The 21,042-nt window shown below is 44.7% G+C and overlaps 1 protein-coding gene across 2 annotated transcripts in view; it reads right to left on the bottom strand.

Annotated features, from left to right (window-relative positions):
* The window catches only part of LOC119951679 (transmembrane 9 superfamily member 2-like), a 158,630-nt gene that overhangs the window by 13,130 nt on the left and 124,458 nt on the right, over positions 1-21,042 (bottom strand). For both annotated transcript variants that reach the window (XM_038774902.1, XM_038774903.1), the window contains exon 16: positions 14,491-14,662. In XM_038774902.1, the coding sequence (XP_038630830.1) occupies positions 14,491-14,662 (172 nt within the window). The remainder of the gene's footprint in view (positions 1-14,490; positions 14,663-21,042) is intronic.

Genomic DNA, 21,042 nt, shown 5'->3' with positions numbered 1-21,042 from the left:
GACGGAAGGTTTGCGAGCCTGGGGGAGTTGGAGGAGAAATTTGGGCTCCCGCCAGGAAACATGTTTAGATATCTGCAGGTAAAGGCATTTGCTAGACGGCAGGTGGAGGGATTCCCTGCGCTCCCCGCGAGGGGGGTGAGTGACAGGGTGCTCTCAGGGGTCTGGGTCGGGGAGGGGAAGATATCCGATATCTACAAGCTTATGCAGGAGGTGGAAGAGGCGTCAGTAGAGGAGCTGAAACGAAGTGGGAGGGGGAACTGGGGGAACAGATCGAAGACGGGACATGGGCTGATGCCCTGGAGAGGGTAAATTCTTCCTCCTCGTGTGCGCGGCTTAGCCTCATTTAATTCAAGGTGTTGCATAGGGCCCACATGACTGGGACGAGAATGAGTAGGTTCTTTGGGGGTGAAGACACGTGTGTCAGGTGCTCATGGAGTCCAACGAACCATGCCCATATGTTCTGGGCATGCCCGGCATTGGAGGAGTTCTGGAAGGGGGTGGCGAGGACGGTGTCAAGGGTGGTGGGATCCAGGGTCAAGCCAGGATGGGGACTCGCGATCTTTGGGGTTGGGGTAGAGCCGGGAGTGCAGGAGGCGAAAGAGGCCGGTGTGCTGGCATTTGCGTCCCTAGTAGCCCGGCGAAGGATTTTGCTACAATGGAAGGACGCGAGGCCCCCAAGCGTGGAAACCTGAATCAATGACATGGCGGGTTTCATTAAGCTTGAGAAGGTCAAATTCGCCCTGAGAGGATCGGTGCAAAGGTTCTTTAAACGGTGGAAACCTTTCCTCGACTTTCTGGCTCAACGATAGGGCACAGGGACAGTAGCAGCAGCAACCGGGGGGGGGGGGGGGGGCACGTTGATTATGCTTGCTTATTTTATTTATGGTTAAGTTCTCTTGTTTGGAGGGGGGGGGGGGGATGTGATCCATGTGATGTTACGGTTTGGGGGGAATTGTGAGTGTTATGGGGCTGTTAGTTGCATATTACTGCTTGTTGCTATACTTGTTGTTGTTATATTTTTATATTTTCTGTAAAAAATTCCAATAAAAATTATTTTTTTTAAAAAAAGAATATTTTCCGTTAATTATCCGACCATTGATGTTAAGACTCACAGTCCTGTAATTATCTGGTCTTTCCCGACTTCTCATCTTGAACAATGGTGCAAATAACATGATTAAGGCTCAGTTTGGGTTCCGCCAGGGTCGCTCAGCTCGTGTCCTCATTTCAAACATGGATAAAATAGCTGAATTCCAGAGCTGAGGTGAGAGTGGCTGCCCTTGACATCATGGCAGTATTTGACAGAGTACGGCATAAGACATAGGAGCAGAATAAGCCATTCGGCTATCAAATCTGCTCCACCATTGAGTCATGGCTGATCTGTTTCTCATCCCCATTCTCCTGCCTTCTACCCATAACCCCCGATCCCCTTATTGATCAAGAACCATCTATCTCTGACTTAAAGACACTCAGTGATTTGGCCTCCACAGCCTTCTGCGGCAATGAGTTCCACAGATTCACCACCCTCTGGCTGAAGAAATTCCTCCTCTCAGTTTTAAAGAATCGCTCCTTCTGTCTGAGGCTGTGGCCACGGGTTCTAGTTATTCTGACTCTCGACGCCCACTCTATCCAGGCCTCTCACTGTCCTGTAAGTTTCAATAAGATCCCCCTCATCCTACGAACACAGATCCAGAGTCCTCAACCATTCCTCATATGACAAGCTCTTATTCCAGGGATCATTCTTGTGAACCTCCTCTGGACCCTTTCCAAGGCCAGCACATCCTTCCTTAGATATGGGGCCCAAAACTACTCCCAATACTCCAAATAGGGTCTGACCAGAGCCGTATACATGCTCGTATGGGGTTGGTTTAGCACAGTGGGCTAAATAGCTGGCTTGCCAATGCAGAACAATGCCTGCAGCGCAAGTTCAATTCCCGTACCAGCCTCCCCAAAATGTGGCGACTCGGGGCTTTTCACAGTAACTTCATTGAAGCCTACTTGTGACAATAAGTGATTATTATTATATTATTACAAGTACATCCCTGCTCTTGTATTTTAGCCCTCTCGACATAAATGCTAACATTGCATTTGCCTTCTTAACTACCGACTGAACCTGCACATTAACCTTAAGAGAATCGTAAACAAGGACTCAAGTCCCTTTTGCTTCTAATTTTCTAAGGCTTTTTCCACGTCAAAAATAATCTATGCCTCCATTTCTCCTACCAAAGTGAATAATGTCACACTTTTCCACATTGCATTTCATCTGCCACTTCTTTGCCCACTCTCTTAGCCTGTCCAAATCCTTCTGCAGCCCCCCTGCTTCCTCAATACTACCTGCCCCTCTGAATATCTTTGTATCATGTGCAAACTTAGCAACAGTGTCTTCAGTTCCTTTTTTCAGATCATTAATTATATTATCAAACATTGTAGTCCCAAAACCGCCCCCTCAGGCACACCACTAGTCACCGGCTACCATTCTGATGTGTGCTAAGTGCATGCTTCACCCAAAACGAATCAAAGATGGACTTTAATCCTACAGGATGCAACAAACGCTTAAATGGAGGTAAAGTCTTTTTTTTTTAAATTAAATTGTCTACAGAAATCACAGTGGCCCAATCAACTAAATCATTAACGACAAGAGCAAATTTTCAAAAAAAGACATTGTAATGGACTTACCAGCCTCCAGCAGACAAAACCCATCTCATACAACTCTGATATAAAGCTATTTAATGCCATACTCAATCTGTTGGCAAACAATCAATCAGGGCCCAGGTTAGCTCAGTTGGTTGGACAGCTGGTTTGTGATGGCCAACAGCACGAGGCCAGCAGCACGGGTTCAATTCCCGTGTCGGCTGAGGTATGCACAAAGACCTCGGTTTCTCAACCTTGCCCCTCGCCCGAGGTGTGGTGATCCTCGGGTTAAATCACCACCAATCACCTCTCCCCCTCAAAGGGGAAATCAGCCTGTGGTCATCTGGGACTATAGCGACTTTACTTACTTACGCAAACTGGCGCAAGGCAAAAGTTCAAATTTATAAATATCAGGGGTGAAATGCGAGGCCCTTTCCCAAAGTTCAGGGTTGCCTCGGTCACAAGGGAACTTTTCAAATTTGCTTTTGATGGTCGCAGAATGCCAGCACACCATACAGTTCCCTGCTGTCAGTATAATGTAACTAACATACACAGCCCTGTTGGTTTCTGCGCAGAAAGCAATGTGGGAGGCAACAGAACTGGGGCTTTATATCAGATAACATTCTGGGATCCATCATTCAGTGAATTTGAGACATGGCATGTGATGGGTGCAGCTTGGGAGCAACAGGTGACTTTGAACCTGTGGTTCCCAAATCTTCCCACCACAGGGTGGGGTGTTCCTCACCTCATGTCCGGGTCTGCTCGAGACTCGCTGATAGAGACTGATCTCTGTGATTACTGAATAACTCCGTTATGATCGGATCAAGCAACGACCAGGATGGTGGAAGGTGAACTAGATGGACCCTTATTGTCATCCACCAATTTCCCCCTGCTTTTTCATCCACCAACTCTGATGTCCCTCTTGCACAATAATAGGTCCCTTAATTCCTGAAGTCTTCAAAAGAACACATCCCATTTCTTAGATGCAAGGAGATCATGCTTTTCCTGCACATCAGATTTTAAATTGTAATAAGCTTAGTATGAAGTTTTCATTCATTCTTTCAGATTTAAACAGTAATTTGCAGCTGGAATATATTTTAAACATTCTTTTTTCTGGTGTTCGTAAACCGTCGATTGGGAAAAAACTTTAACTCTTTACCTGCATATATAATAATTTGCATATATAATAATTTGCATTTCTAAATGATGCGCTGCTTATCAACTGGCTATCATTTGAAGTTCACAAGTTGCCATAACAGCAGTAACCAGGGCTTCAGATACATCTATTATTCTCCATGGCAACTAAAATTATTTACCAACAATGTACAATGAAGTTTCCGAATCAAATGCCCATCGTCAGATATGATGTCCTTTGAAGTTTGCCATTCCAACTTATAAAACCACTATTTAACACAACAAAGTAGAAAGGGTGACACAGTTTGTCTTTCAAAATATTTCTTCCTGATTTAGACCATAAGACATAGGAGCAGAATTAGGCCACTCGGCCCATCGAGTCTGCTCCGCCATTCAATCATAGTTGATATTTTCTCATCCTCATTCTCCTGCCTTCTCCCCATAACCCCTGATCCCCTTATTAATCAAGAACCTATCTATCACTGTCCTGAATACACTCAGTGATTTGGCCCCCACAGCCTTCTGCAGCAAAGAGTCCCACAGATTCACCCCCCTCTGGCTGAAGAAATTCCTCATCTCTTTTTTAAAGGATCGTCCCTTTAGTCTGAGATGGTGTCCTCTGCTTCTAGTTTTTCCCACAAGTGGAAACATCCTCTCCACATCCACTCTATCCAGGCCTCGCAGTATCCTGCAAGTTTCAATAAGATCCCCCCCTCATCCTTCTAAACTCCAACGAGTACAGGCCCAGAGTCCTGAACTTCCTCTGGACCCTTTCCAAGGCCAGCACATCCTTCCTTAGATATGGGGCCCAAAACTGCTCACAATACTCCAAATGGGGTCTGACCAGAGCCTTATACAGCCTCAGAAGTATGAAAATGAAACAAAATGAAAATCGCTTATTGTCACGAGTAGGCTTCAATGAAGTTACTGTGAAAAGCCCCTAGTCGCCACATTCCGGCGCCTGTTCGGGGAGGCTGGTATGGGAATTGAACCGTGCTGCTGGCCTGCCTTGGTCTGCTTTAAAAGCCAGCAATTAAGCCCAGTGTGCTACATCCCTGGTCTTGTATTCTAGCCCTTGACATGAATGCAAACATTGCATTTGCCTTCTTAACTGCCGACTGAACCTGCATATTAACCTTAAGAGAATCGTGAACAAGGACTCCCAAGTCCCTTTGTGCTTCTGATTTCATAAGCATTTGCCCATTTAGATAATAGCCTATGCCAAAATTCCTCCTTCCAAAGTGCATAACCTCACCTTTCCACATTGAATTTCATTTGGCACTTCATTGCCCACTCTCCTAGCCTGTCCAAATCCTTCTGCAGCCCCCTTGCTTGCTCAATACTACCTGTCCCTCGACAGCTTTGTATCATCTGTAAACTTCGCAACAGTGCCTTCAGTTCATTCTTCCAGATCATTGATGTATATTGTGAAAAGTTGTGGTCCCAGCACAGACCCGAGGCACACCACTAGTCACCGGCTGCCATCCTGACGTTTAACATAGAAAATAGGAGGAGGAGGCCATTTGGCCCATTCAACCCACTCTGCCATTCAGTATCATGGCTGATCCTCTATCGCAACATTCCTGGCAGCACTCTCCAAATAACTCACGGTGTAACAAGAAATTTCCTCATGTTGCCTCTGTTTTTTGTTTTGAAAATCACCTCAAATCTGTGGCTCTCTGGTTATTGACGTTTCTACCACTTAGCAGAATCGTTACACCATTCATCCTTTTCCTGCCTTTTCCACGTACCTCTGCGTATTCTATTCAAATAATCATCTAATGCCCTCTTGAATGTCTCGGTTGAACCTGCCTCCACCGCACTTCCAGGCTGTGCGTCCCAGACCCCAACCACTTACTGTTTCTCACATCACATTTGCTTCTTTTGAAAATCACTTTAAATCTGTGCCACAGTGGTTAACACAGTTTTCTTGCAGCTCCAGGGTCCCAGGTTCGATTCCTGACTTGGGTCACTGTCTGTGCGGTGTCTGCACGTTCTCCCTGTGTCTGCTCGAGTTTCCTCCAGGTGCTCCGGTTTCCTCCCACAGACCAAAGATGTGCAGGTTAGGTGGATTGGCTATGCTAAATTGCCCTTAGTGTCCAAAAAAGGTTAGGGGGTTACCAGGATATGGTGAATGTGTGGGCTTAAGTAGGGTGGCTCTTTCCAAGGGCTGGTGCAGCCTCGATGGGCCAAATGGCCTCCTTCTGCACTGTACGTTCTATGATTCTCTCTCATTCTTGATCCTTTTTATGAGCAGGAAATTTCTTCCCGTCTACTCTGTCCAGTCCCCTCGTGATTTTGAACACCTCTTAACCTTCTTCTCTCCAAGGAGAACAGTCCCAACCTCTCAAATCTATCCTCATAACTGAAGTTTCTCATCCCTGGAACCATTCTTGTAAACCTCTTCCCCACTCTCTACAATGCTTTCTCATCCTTCCCATGGTGTGGTGCCCAGAACTGTGCCCAATATTCCAGCTGAGGCCATAACTTGAAACAGTTTCTATCAAAACTCTTCATGAACAGTCTCTGCTGGAAGGAAAGAAATGTCAGCTTTGTCGGCCTATCAATTGTAGCAAACGTCTTGTGCATGCTATATTGTCGACAATGCTTCAGCTGGGGCCCAACCAGTGTTTATAAAGGTTTATAGAGTAACATCGTTGTTGCAGTATTCTATTTCTCTATAATATAAAGCCAAGGATCTTGCATGCATTTTAACATCCGTAAATTTCAAATCTTCTTCAAACTTTGTGTACATGGGTCCACCGATATCTCTGTTCCTGCACCTCCTTTAAAATGATGCCATTTTGTTTATTCTGCCTCTCTTCATTCTTTCTACCAAAATATGTCATTTCACATTTCTCTGCATTAAATTACGTCTCCTGTGTCGGTCCATTTCACCAGTCTAGCTGTGTCCTCCTGAGATTTGTTACTATCTTCCTCACAGTTCCTTTTTATTTCGGAAGTCTGCATTTTCGGCTGACTTTGAAACAATGCCCTGTATACCAAAGTAATTATTACAATATCAAAACAGCAGTGGCTAGGGCCCTGGGGGTAAACCACTCCCAGTCTCGAAAACAACCAACCATTCTGTCACTCAGCCAATTTTGCATCCTTGTTACCACTCTTTCTTTAATCCATGGACTTTGATTTTACGAAGTCGAGTACCTGGTACTTCATCAAATGACATTTGAATGTCCGTATTCATAATATCAACTGCATCGCCCTCATCAGCTGTTACTTCAAAAAATTTAATCAAGTTAGCCAAACACTATTTGTCTTTTAATAATAATAATGTCGGTTAGTATCACAGTCGGCTTACATTAACACTGCAATGAAGTTACTGTGAAAAGCCCCTAGTCGCCACATTCCTGTTCGGGTACACAGAGGGAGAATTCAAAATGTCCAATTCACCTAGCATCATGTCTTTCAGGTCTTGTGGGAGGAAACCGGAGCACCCGGAGGAAACCCACGCAGACACGGGGAGAATGTACAAACTCCCCACGGACAGTGACCCAAGCCGGGAATTGAACCTGGGTCCCTGGCTACCATGCCACTCTTTAACAAATCTACACTTTGATTTATTAGCCCTTACTTTCCAAAATGGCAATTAATTTTTTACCAAGTTGTCGCTAAAGTTTGCTCCACCTCCAATTAGCTTGTACTCAGATTTATCCTTCTGTACTTTTTTTAATAAAGCGTAGTATTTGCAACCCCCTGCTGGTATCACCTTCATATCCCATGAAGAGAATTAGAAGATTACACCAAGAGCCTCTACAAATAACTACCCTTACTTCCCTCGGATACATTTCACCCGGACTGGGTAACGCTGCGACTTGGACAGCCAATCTTCTATATACCTCTGTCTCTTTTCATCCTACCCAACATCACTACAATTTCTGTCTTTATTGCTACTGTCACTGGGATGTCAGCAAGACAAGAATATCCTCCCTCTGATTTAGAGACAGCAGGGTAATTCCATGATATTATAATCTATAGCTCTTGTGATGAAACAGCGAGGCAGAAAAATTTTAAACTTAAAAGATCAGATAAGTCAGAATGAGGACAAGCTTGGCCCTTGAATCACGCTCCATCCAATGTCCATGCAAGGCTATTCTTTCATGGACTCTTCGATTCTCCTTCTCCTCCTCCTCCCCCCCCCCCCCCTCCCCCCCAACCCACCCCCCACTCCTCCCTCCACCCAACCTATTGATTCCCTACTTCAGGGCAACTAAATCCCTTTGCCTATCTTTGATGAAAAGTATCAAGCAGCGTTATTGATCTCTTTGTACTGCCTAATCAAATTTTGTGTGGAAATTGGGATCATCAAATCCCAAGGGAGAGAAAAAGCACGTCTCATGTGCAGGCTGGCTGGAGGTAGTGAATGCGTTTGTGCCTTTCCGTCCTCGTGCTCTCATCTGTCCAACTTACATGATTCAAACTTACCTTTCATTATGTTTAAACATCTTTATAATTTTAACCCCAATATGCTATAACCAGCAGGAGAAACTCAAATAGGTGAAACTGAAATAGACAAGAGAATTGGGAAAATATACAAACAGCAATTTAGAGGAAACACACAGGGCAGGTCAAAGGAAAGAAGGCAGACAGAGTTAATGAGTCCATAGTTTTTTTTATTTTAAAATGTGTTGTCAGTATGTTCTAGTAGTTTAAAGTCAGCCACTTGGTGGCACGGCTCTTTAATATTCAGGTGAATTTTTTCTGAAGATTTTAAATTTTAGCTTAGTTGGAATTTCTTCCAACTTTCTGACACCCATTAGAACAAAGAAAAGTACAGCATAGGATCAGGCCCTTCGGCCCTCCAAGCCTGTGCTGACCATGCTGCCCATCTAAACTAAAATCTTCTACACTTCCGGGGTCCGTATCCCTCTATTCCCATCCTATTCATGTATTTGCCAAGATGCCCCTTAAATGTCATTATCGTCCCTGCTTCCACCACCTCCCCGGCAGCGAGTTACAGGCACCCACTACCCTCTGTGTTAAAAACTTGCCTCGTACATCTCCTCTAAACCTTGCCACTTGAACCTTAAACCTATACCCCCTAGTAATTGACCCCTCTACCCTGGGAAAAAGCCTGACTATTCACTTTGTCTATGCCCCTCATAATTTTGTAGACGTCTATCAGGTCGCCCCTCAACCTCCATCGCTCAAGTGAGAACAAACCGAGTTTATTCAACCACTCCTCATAGCTAATGCCCTCCATACCAGGCAACATCCTGGTAAATCTCTTCTGCACCCTCTCTAAATCCTCCACATCCTCCTGGTAGTGTGGCAACCAGAATTGAACACTATACTCCAAGTGTGGCCTAACTAAGGTTATATACAGCTGCAACATGGCTTGCCAATTTTTATACTCAATGCCCCGGCCAATGAAGGCAAGCATGCCGTATGCCTTCTTGACTACCTTCTCCACCTGTGTTGCCCCTTTCAGTGACCTGTGGACCTGTACACCTAGATCCCTCTGCCTATCAATGCTCTTAAGGGTTCTACCATTCACTGTATATTCCCGACCTGCATTAGACCTTCCAAAATGCATTACCTCACATTTGTCCGGATTAAACTCCATCTGCCATCTCACCACCCAAGTCTCCAAACGATTAGTTAAGCAGCATACCCAATTGCAGCATTAGTATGACAAAGATATTAACAATGGTGGACATTTTATGTATTTGGCACATCTAACCAATCATCCACTCCAGATACTGATCTTTTATTTAAGGAATTCATGGTAACTTTAATTATTTTCCATTCTTCCAAGTGAGGAGTATGAGCGCTGGGAGCAGAACACCTTTCCATTCTGGATACTAAGTGTTGGCATGTCAAGTGCAGTATTAAAGCGTAGCTTCAATGATATGCTTTAACCCCATACAGAGACAACAGTCACTGCTGCACAAAACGCAGCATTTCCATTTGCCCACAGAATTGACTTTCCTAGCCTCTCTCATGCTTGGTTTGTAGTTGTGCTTAATTATGTGCAGTAGTGTGTTGCAAACACAGTGGACACCATGCTGTGGGTTGGATCCAAAAGCTCATTTTGCAACAAACCTGAACCAAGGAGGACAGCACTGTGCCAAACATCACTCAAGAAACTAACAGACTTGCAATGATGCAGCACCTCACTGGCAATAAAGAATTCTAAATTACAGTCAACTTTATGATGCAGGGAACGGCTAGTCCGGGCTGGATTTGAATATAGATGTCAACAAAGAATAGGGTCAATCCATTTTGCCAAACCAGTAATGGTTCCTCTTAGGCCACAATGAAAATGCTCCGATTTGTCATCACAACCCGCAGAGTGATTATCTTCACAGACTGATACAGCCTCCATCCTCTCCAAACTCACCATAGTCTGCTTGAATATCCCACCATAGCCCATTCCATTATACAGTGGTTACAGCGTACTTGCATTTTGCTGCATTCTCCATTTCTTTTATTCCTTCAGGCATGTGGATGTCACTTGCTAGGCCAGCATTTATTGCCCATTCTCAGTTCTCCTCGAGATGCTGGTTGCGAGCCACCTTCTTCAACTGCTGCAGTGGTTTCAGAGCTCTGAAGTCATACGGACTCAAAACATTAACTATTTCTCTCTCCACAGACGCTGTCAGACCTCCTGGCTTTTCCAGCATTTTCTGTTCTTATTTCAGTTTTCCAGCATCTACAGTAATTTCCTTTTATTTAATCATCAGCCTTGCAGGGTCACTACAGTCACTCCAGCCACCACTCGTGTTCTGCGACCCAGAGTTCACGTTTCTGCAGCTGGTGACACTTCCTGCAAAGGCAGTCTTCGAGAGTAAATTGTGCCTGTACAATTTCCCACATCCCATCGGGGCTGCTTCAGTACCCGAGTTATCACAAATGGTGCTGAACATTTTGCAATCATCAGTGGACACCTCCACTTATGTTGGGGGAAGTCATTGATAAAGCAGCTGATGATTGGGCCTAGTGCACAACCTGGAGGAACTCCTGCAACAATGACCTGGGACTGAGATCACTGACCCCAAACAACCACAATCATCTTTCTTTATGTTCGGTATGACTCCAACCAGTGGAGAGCTTTGCCCAGCCAGTAAATTGTGATGACTATTTTTTCCCCTCAAATCTCCTGACTTAGTTGAAAATGCTTTATGAAATTTGGTAAATACATAAACTGATCTTGGCTTCCCTCACAGTAACGGATTATTCACTTTGGAGCAAAAAAAAAAGAGCAGCATTGTGAACATTCGTATGAGAAATCTGATGTGCATACAATGTTAAAAATAGGCAGAAAATGATCGTTCACTGCTTCATTTTGATAGCACAAGAGCATCGATAATTACAACTCCGTATGTCAAGTATAACAACAGATGTTCACTTAAGAAATAAATTTGAAGTATATATGGCTAATATAAAAGCAATCACAAATTTATTTTCATAAAAATTAGTGTTACTGATTAACTTTGTAATATTCACATGCCTGGATTGAACTGTGCTTCATTAAGACACCCGTCGAGACGAAAGCACAAATGAAGCAGTTTCAGCATCAGAATTCAAATTAGTGGCCATGGTTACAAAATGCAAAATTTAATATAATTTCAAACTCAGCAGCCTCCTTTTAGTATTTCTTAATCAGGCGTCTTCAAGCGAGATTTTTGATAGACAACGTAGTTACGGGTTAATTGGGGCGGATAGGAAAGTAGATTTGAGACCACAATTAGATCAGCCACGATCTTTACAAATGGCAGAGCAGGCTAGAGGGTCAGAAGGCCTACTCCTGCTCCCAAGTCCTACCAGAATTAGCTTTTCACAACTAAATAAAGTAATTTGGCAGTTTAGAATCTGGGTATTGCTGAAAAGGGAGACATGCCAAAGCTTGTCGTCACTCACTCATCAGGGACACTTTGCAAGAATACTCGTCCAAGGCGAAAACAACCTACAATGCAGGAGAAGAGAATGCCGGCCGGTTGGCAGATGGACTCTGATTGGTACAGGCGTTGCCATGGAGAATGCACCAGTTGGTGATCTGACAATGTGAAGGCAGCAGTCTGACAAAGTGCAGCAGGACAGAAACCACTCACAATTGAAATTGCATCAGTAAATGCTTAGCAATTCCAAGTGACAGAATATCTGAGACATCCAATGGACTTGAAGAGTTGGGCTTAAAACAATGTAATCCTTAAATGACCCAAACACGCAAAGAGCAGCTAGCATTTAGTGGATATCAAAAACACAATGCAACTATACTTGGAGCCTTAATGGTAGAATTGTTACAGCACAAGAGAGGCCATTTGGCCCATTGTGTCTGCACCGGCTCTCCTAATAAGCAATACACCTCATGCCATTCCCCTGTCTTGTCCACATAAACCTGCACATTCCTCCTTTCCATTTAACAGTCTAATTCTTTGGAATGCCTCAACTGAACCTGCCACCACCACACTCAGGTTTAGTGAATCAAACCTGCACTTTAAACCTGTACTCATCCCAGTTCTTTAGCATAGCAAAACAGTGTGTATCACTTGGTGTTAAGACCATCCTTAAAGAACAGCCAATGCAATGATTGCCATGGGCAACTTTACCTGAGATTTGACAGCATTGTACAATCCTGTAATATGCTCCCAGCTATCTAAGAACAAATCTTGTAATCAGTGAAGATAGTACAACAGACCAAGTTTCCAGCCATAGTTCAGTGCCGAGTCTATTTTGCAGCCTGAAGGTTGCACAGAGCTCTGCTGCATTTGCTCCCCTGCTTGTCGGCTCTGTATTTAAATTCCGCTCAAAAGAAACAGTGAATTGTGCTGAAGTTGTTTTCAACCCATCAGAGAAATAATAAAGCCTTAACAAACCGTTTCAAAGCTTTCCTTGCAAGGAAAAGCCGAATGATCCTTGACTTTGGTTCAAGCACACACTTTCATTTCACTGTATGAACTCTTAGGGATTCAAATCACGAGCAGCTGATTATAAGTCACGCAGAAGGACTCCAAGCCCAGCTGCCACATGCTTCTTGAAGCTCACAGTTTCCTCACAGTGGTGGGTGCTGCAGCAATCACCCAAGTACAAATAATATATACCCATAATAGACCAAAACCCCATTATGACAAAAGGAATCACTCATGCAGCAATATAGAAGAGAACGAAATACTAATTTAGAAAGATTAGTCCCTGTCAGAAAAAGGACTGCTTTATATATTGCTTTAAACAACAAACCTGTCACAGTAATACCTGGTTAATGACTGCCATGTTAAAATACTGATGCTTAGGCAAGTATGGAATTTGATTTTAAAGAATGCACATGAAGAAAATTCAGTAAAAAGCTTTCCTTTCTGCATTATTCTAATTTATATGGAGTCAGTGATGCACCAAGGTTCCAACCTGCCATAGTCTCTCAATTTATTATTTTGAAATATAATTGATGTTGTGTCTCGCGGGCAAAGAATGTGCATCAGATAAACAAATCTTTGGGTTTTCAGGATTTTGCACTGTGGTGAATTTCTGTCCAAGTGACCAAGAGGAACAAACCGTCTGGACATCTCGTTTTGCTGCCAGATTGTTTCCTCATTAAACTGATCAATCGCAGCCAAACTCCGGTCAGTTCAGCATTTTACATTAGGGCAAGAAATATTATCATGCCGACTTTGACCAATTGGAACAGCTAAATTGAAACTCAGGTGTTTATATGCATTAAATCAAGCAGAACTATTTGGCATGGGAATGCCAGTCTGAACTGCATGAAATAATGTATTGCTACATTGCTCATTCATCACCACCAACAGAGTAAGAGAACAGCTGTGGTTTATACCGAGAGCAGTGTGGTAGTGTTGTGGTTATACTACAAGACAATATCTGGATCGTTAACCAGGGAACACCAATTCAAATCCCACCATGGCATTTTGAGAATCAGAATCCAGTTGTTAAATGTGTTACTAAAACTCTGGTACCAGTAAAAGTGAGCGTGAAGCGGTCTGATTGTGTAAAAACCTGATTGGTTCATCCACCTTCTTTAGAGGAGGAAGCCTCCTGCCCTTAGCATGTCCGGCATGTGTTTGACTGTAAACTACCCTCCCTCCAAGTGGCCTGCAAGAGTTCAAGAAAGTAGCCCACTTCTCAAAGCAGTTAGAACATAGAACATGCAGTGCAGAAGGAGGCCATCCAGCCCATCAAGTCTGCACCGACCCACTTAAGCCCTCACTTCCACCCTATCTCCGGAACCCAATAACCCTTCCTAACCTTTTTGGTCATTAAGGGCAATTTATCATGGTCAATCCATCTAACCTGCGCATATCTGGACTGTGGGAGGAAACCGGAGCACTTGGATGAAACCCACACAGACACGGGGAGAACGCGCAGACTCTGCACAGACAGTGACCCAGCAGGCAATCAAACCTGGGACCCTGGCGCTGTGAAGCCACATTTCTAATCACTTGTGCTACCGTGCTGCCCTTTGGCCTGAGTAATAAATTTAGGTAAATAAAGTTAGGCATAAATAATAAATGCCACGTCAGCAACACCCACATCCGAGCAACAAATTTTGAAATGTGCGATTAATCACCACCAGCAAAACTACTCTGCAGAACATTGAACTGCTGAAAGCATTGCAGCACATACTTGTGAATCCTTTGGGTCATATTTATCACTAATCAGCTATATTTGAAAAGCAAAAATGCATTTAACCTGGGAGAAGGCCAGAGAGCAGGAAGTAGACAGATAAATATCACACATAATTAATTTTCATCCTACCTGTAAAGAGAAAAAAGATCAGGACCATGATGAGCGTATATCCAAAGTAGAGTATTGTGCTTGCGGACCCCGAGATCTGAAGCTTGGAGAAGAAGTAATGAACAGCATACACGAAGAAGTAAACAGCAGTAAAACCACTCGTGAGGAACGATCTCCACCACCAATGGTAATCCTATAAAGCAATGAAGTAGTATAACATTAGTTAAACAGGATCTGCTCAAAGAAAACTGAATGCTGTACAATGTCAGAGCACTGAAACACATTTAACTTGTGCAGATTAAAAAGTCAATGCGTAGGGTTTTGCCCTTTGTATCAGGACCCTGACAGTCAGGGTCAAATTAGGGTCCTTATCCCCCATTGTGTGGGGAAAACAAGTCAACCGGCAGTGATTTTCCCTGAATTGGCCAATTAGTGGTCAAAGGGTGGGCTAACATCCAATTGAGCAGCTCTCGAAGCTGGAGGGCCAAAGAGAGGTTGAAGCAGCGGCAGTCTGCAGTTCTGCTAAGGAGAGAGGACACCTCCATTTTGAGGCACACTCGCTCTAATATTTTAAACTTTGAAATTTCAAAATGCCTTCAACAGCTGCGTCCACAGTGTGTGCGTGTGTGTGTGTGTGTGTGTGTGTGTGTGGGAATGGCCATTATCTGCATTGTGGGAGGCAGATGGGGGCCTGAAGATCAACTACAAACTTCCATTCAGCCCCTGCCAAAAGCCTCAAGTGGCCTTGATTGGCTACCTGCCACCCCCATGCTAACCTGAGAAATGCCCTGGGGACAGGGTGATGAGAGCAAACTTTCCGCCAGTTTGCTAAAGTGCCCAGAAACCAGCACAATATCTTTATGGACAAGGTCAACAGGTTTGAGATACATTTTATTCAAATGTAAATGCAGATTTCTGGAACTAAAATTCAAGACTGATTACACAAAATATAAATTAAAACAACATATCCCAGGATGGAGACTGGGAGGGTGTTCAGCACATGACCATTAAACAGATTACAGCAGAACATACATTCTATATCCACAATGTTTGCTTCCTTGGTTTCCCCTTTCAAAATCAGATTCTTCACTGGCTCTACTGGCACTGGAGATCCTCCCGGCTCAAGTTACCATGAACCTTGATGGTAATCAACAGACAATGACAAAGGATTTCAGGGCCAAATCAATTCGGTCCTTGCCCAAAGACCACACATGCATTACCGGCAGCAGTCACTTGATGGCAATCAGGAGCAGGGACCAAGGCCCATTTTCAGTCGTAACAAATATTGCAGCCTTCAAACAACAGCTAGGCCAATCAACATTTTTAAGTGAAAACCAGGCAGGAGGTTAACTACAAACTGTTATAAATTCACGGGATTCATTAATTTGATCATTACCTTTCAGAAAACTCCAACAAATCATCCATTAAAAATAACTTGCAAATACCAGATTTGAATCTCCCCTCCATCACCAGCATGATATCTGGCCTGGCTGCAATCAGATACCACATCACAACTCAATCACTTGCTGGCCCATCTAAATCACAAGAATGGAACTGGAAGTTTCATCTAGCCCTGGGAAAGCTGTCACCAAACAATCCTAACAATGCCCCAGAACCAAGTCACAGCCCAGCCAAGCAGACTGGCAAAGAGGTTTCTGAATTTCCAATGCTCAGTTTTAAAGTCCCATAACTTAGAGAAACAATCTGGTGTCAATGCCATTTTACCCAAATAAGCTGAAAACAAGAAATTTTCATCACGCAACCCCACCTAATTAAAAAATATTGTACAGTTCCATCCTATTTGTCTCCTGTTTCTTTTAAAGCAAATTTTTATATTTTTTAAATTTAAAATGCCCAATTCTTTTCTCCCCCCCCCCCCCCCAATTAAGGGGCAATTTAGCGTGGCCAATCCACCTAACCTGCACAGCTTTGGGTTGTGGGGGTGAAACCCATGCAGACAAGGGGAGAATGTGCAAACTCCACGTGGACAGTGACCAGCATTGAACCCGGGTCCTCAGCGCGAGGCAGCAGTGCTGACCATTGCGTCACCGTGCTGCCCAAAAGAAAAAGTTAAGGACACTCTTCTTGAATGCATGCAGCATTCACAACAAGGTAGATGATTTAAAAGCTCAAATAGAGGTAAGTGGGTATGATCTAATTGCCATTATAGAGACATGGCAACAGGGTGATAAAGACGGGGAACTGAAGGATATTCACATTTAAGGACAGTCAAAAAGGAAAAGGGGGTGGTGTTGCATTGATAAGGAATGGGATCATTGCATTAGCAAGGGAGGGTCTCAGATCAGAAGAACAAAATGTGGGATCTGAAATGAAAACAGAAAATGCTGGGAAAACTCAGTAGGTCTGGTAGAATCAGTGGCGAGAGAAACAGAGATAACATTTTAAGTCCATATAACTTCTTCAGAGCGGAATGTGGAGTCTGCTTGGGTGGAGCTAAGAAACAGCAATGGGTAGCAAACATTAATAGGATTTGTTTGCAGGCCACCAAACAGTAGTGGTGGTGTAGATTAGAGAAGCATGCAGCATGGGTCATACAGTTATCATGGGCGACTTCAATCTGCACACAGACCAGGTAAGTCAAATGAGCATTGATGCTGTGGAAGACCAATCTCTCGAGTGCATTGGAGATGGTTTTATAGAGCAGTTATGTTGAGGAACTGACTAGAGGACAGGCTATTTTGTATCTAGAATTATGTCATGAAGGAGGGATATTTAAAAGGTAAAGTCGCCATAGACCCAGATGACCATACGCTGCTTTCCTCTTTAAGGGGGAGAGCTGATTGGTGGCGGTTTAACCTGAGGGTCACCACACCTCAGGCAAAGGGCAAGGCTGCGAAGATCATGAATAACTTCAGCCGGTAGGGGAATTGAACCCACGCTGATGGCCTCGCTCTGCATCAGGAACCAGCTGTCTAGCCAACTGAGCTAAGCTGGCCCAGAAGTGTTAATTGATAATCTTTCTGTAAAAGAACCTTTAGGGATGAGTGACTGTAACAATCGCCTGTTTGGTTTACTTTTGTATGGCCAATAAATTTCAACACTGTGCCCCCATGACCAGGTCCATGTGCCCCCATGACCAGGTCCATGTGCCCCCGTGACCAGGTCCATGTGCCCCCGTGACCAGGTCCATGTGCCCCCGTGACCAGGTCCATGTGCCCCCGTGACCAGGTCCATGTGCCCCCGTGACCAGGTCCATGTGCCCCCGTGACCAGGTCCATGTGCCCCCGTGACCAGGTCCATGTGCCCCCGTGACCAGGTCCATGTGCCCCCGTGACCAGGTCCATGTGCCCCCGTGACCAGGTCCATGTGCCCCCGTGACCAGGTCCATGTGCCCCCATGACCAGGTCCATGTGCCCCCGTGACCAGGTCCATGTGCCCCATGACCAGGTCCATGTGCCCCCATGACCAGGTCCATGTGCCCCCATGACCAGGTCCATGTGCCCCCATGACCAGGTCCATGTGCCCCCATGACCAGGTCCATGTGCCCCCATGACCAGGTCCATGTGCCCCCGTGACCAGGTCCATGTGCCCCCATGACCAGGTCCATGTGCCCCCGTGACCAGGTCCATGTGCCCCCATGACCAGGTCCATGTGCCCCCATGACCAGGTCCAAATACATTGGAGAACAAAACTGGATTGACTCCTGGGGCTGGTTAAATCACCAGTCAGCTTACCCCCTTAAAGGGGAAAACAGCCAATGGTCATTTAGGACTATGGCGACTTTTTCCCAATCTGATCAGCACCCATTATTTCCAATTCTATTGCTGATTCTATTTCTGACCCATCAGAGCAGCATGGTAGCACAGTGGTTAGCAGAGTTGCTTCACAGCTCCAGGGTCAGGTTCGATTCCCGGCTTTGGAAACTGTCCGAGTGGAGTTTGCACATTCTCCCTTGGGTTTCCTCCGGGTGCTCCAGTTTCCCCCCACAGTCCAAAGATGTGCAGGTTAGGTGAATTGACCATGCTAAATTATCCTGTGTCTTGGGTTACTGGGTTATGGGAATAGGGTGGAGGTGTGGGCTTGGGTGGATGCTCTTTCCAAAGGCCGGTGCAGACTCGATGGGCCGAATGGCCTCCTTCTGCACTGTAAATTCTATGATTAAAGGCAACTTAGGAGTCCTTGTTTACGATTATCTTAAGGTTAATGTGCAGGTTCAATCAGCAATTAAGAAGGGAAATGCAATGTTAGCATTCATGTCAAGAGGGCTAGAATACAAGACCAGGGAGGTATTTCTGAGGCTGTATAAGGCCCTGGTAAACCCCATTTGGAGTATTGTGAGCAGTTTTGGACCCCGTATCTAAGGAAGGATATGCTGGCCTTGGAAAGGGTCCAGAGGAGGTTCACAAGAATGATCCCTGGAATTAAGAACTTGTTGTATGAGGAATGGTTGAGGACTCTGGGTCTGTACTCGTTGGGGTCTAGAAGTATGAGGGGGGGATCTTATTGAAACTGACAGGATACTGCGAGGCCTGGATAGAGTGGATGTGGAGAGGATGTTTCCACTTGTAGGAAAAACTAGAAGCAGAGGACATCATCTCAGACTAAAGGGACAATCCTTTAAAAAAGAGATGAGGAGGAATTTCTTCAGCCAGAAGGTGGTGAATCTGTGGAACTCTTTGCTGCAGAAGGCTGTAGAGGCCAAATCACTGAGTGTCTTCAAGACAGAGATAGATAGGTTCTTGATTAATAAGGGGATCAGGGGTTACGGGGAGAAGGTAGGAGAATTGGGATGAGAAAATATCAGCCATGATTGAATGGCGGAGCAGACTCGATGGGCCGAGTGGCCTAATTCTGCTCCATGTCTAGACAAGGTCTAGACAACCTGCTACATTTTCTGTCAAATCATAAGAGTCAATTTTTTGTCGTAAGCCTCAAATACCCGACTTTAAAAATTGACACAAACTTGTTTCTTTCATTCCATTTATCCATTCTTCAAACTAATTCAATTAAATTAGTCATGCACAATGCTGTTAATAAATTCCTACTGGAATTTATTAACAGTCTTGATCGATCCATGTAATCCATCTAATTGCTCACTAATTAAATGATATCAAAAACTGATCTAAAGGGCGAAGATATTTTTTTTTAAAATATTTTTTATTCTCCTTTTTTGCAATTTCTCCCAAATTTACAACCACCAACAACAAACAATAATCAGTAACAAATACGTCAATCCCCATATCAATAACAACGATCTCATCCTCCCACCAAACTCCAAAAATTAGTCCGCATGTTCACATAAACAAATGACAAAAAGGAATCAGGAATCACCCATAGTCACCATCAACACACACCGCCCTCCTCCCACCCACCCACCCCAACTAATGTTTGATGTTATCCAGTTCTTGAATGTGCATAATGAATAATGCCCATGAATTGTAGAACCCCCCCCCCATCCTTCCCCTCAGTTCAAACTTAACCTTCTCAAGAGTCAAGAATTCCAACAGGTCCCCCCGCCACACGGTGGAGAGGCTGCTCTCCATCCAATCAGGATCCACCTTCGGGTGATCAACGAGGCAAAGGCTACAACATCTGCCTCCGCACCCGTTTCCAGCCCTGGCTGGTCTGACACCCCGAATATGGCCACCCGGGGGCCTGGGTCCAGTTTCACGTGCACCACTTTAGAAATTACCCTATAAATCTCCTTCCAGTAATCCTCTAGCTTTGGACAGGACCACAACATATGAACATGATTAGTGCCACCCCCCCTCAATGTTCACACATATCTTCTACACTCCTTCGAAGAATAGGCTCATCCTCGCCCTCGTGAGGTGTGCTCTGTATGCCACCTTCAGCTGTATCAGCCCCAACTTCACGCACGAGGTGGAGGCATTCACTCTCCGGAACACCTCACACCAGAACCCCTCCTCCATATTCTCTCCCAACTCTTCCTCCTACTTTGCTTTGATCCCTTCCAGTGGTACCTTCTCCTCTTCCAAAATAGCTCCGTAAACCACTGACACTACCCCCTTCTCCAGTCCCCCTGTCGTCAGCACCTCCTCCAGCAATGTGGAAGCCGGCTCTACTGGGAAGCTCTGAATCTCCTTTCTGGCAAAATCTCGAACCTGCATGTATCTAAACATTTCCCCCTGCTCCAGCCCATACTTCCCTTCCAGCTCCTTCAGCCCTGTAAATCGACCCCTAAGGAGCAAATCTTTTACTGTCTTAATCCCCTTCTCCTCCCATTTCCGAAAATTTCCATCCCACCTCCCTGGCTCAAATCTGTAGTTCCCCCGAATCGGCATTTCCCTTGACCCTGCCCCCAACCCAAAGTGTTGGCGAAACTGCCTCCAAATTCTCAATGAAGTTATTATTACCACACTCCCTGAGTACTTCCCTGGGGCTATCGGGAGCGGAACTGTTGCTAGTGCTTTCAATCCCAACCCCCTGGACAAACTCTCCTCCATTCTGACTCTGGTAATCAACCCCTTTGGAACCAGCTCCGCACCGGAGGGTGAAGATATTTTAACCATATATTTTGTTAATAAGTCTTTTATCTAAAAAGGTGCCCAAAATAAACTATATTTGAATAAATTTATCAATAAAGCAGTC

Source organism: Scyliorhinus canicula, chromosome 17, assembly GCF_902713615.1.
Source record: "Scyliorhinus canicula chromosome 17, sScyCan1.1, whole genome shotgun sequence".
NCBI classification, from domain to species: domain Eukaryota; kingdom Metazoa; phylum Chordata; class Chondrichthyes; order Carcharhiniformes; family Scyliorhinidae; genus Scyliorhinus; species Scyliorhinus canicula.
The sequence above is the reverse complement of the archived record's forward strand: the minus strand, read 5'-3'. Positions and strand labels throughout refer to the sequence as shown.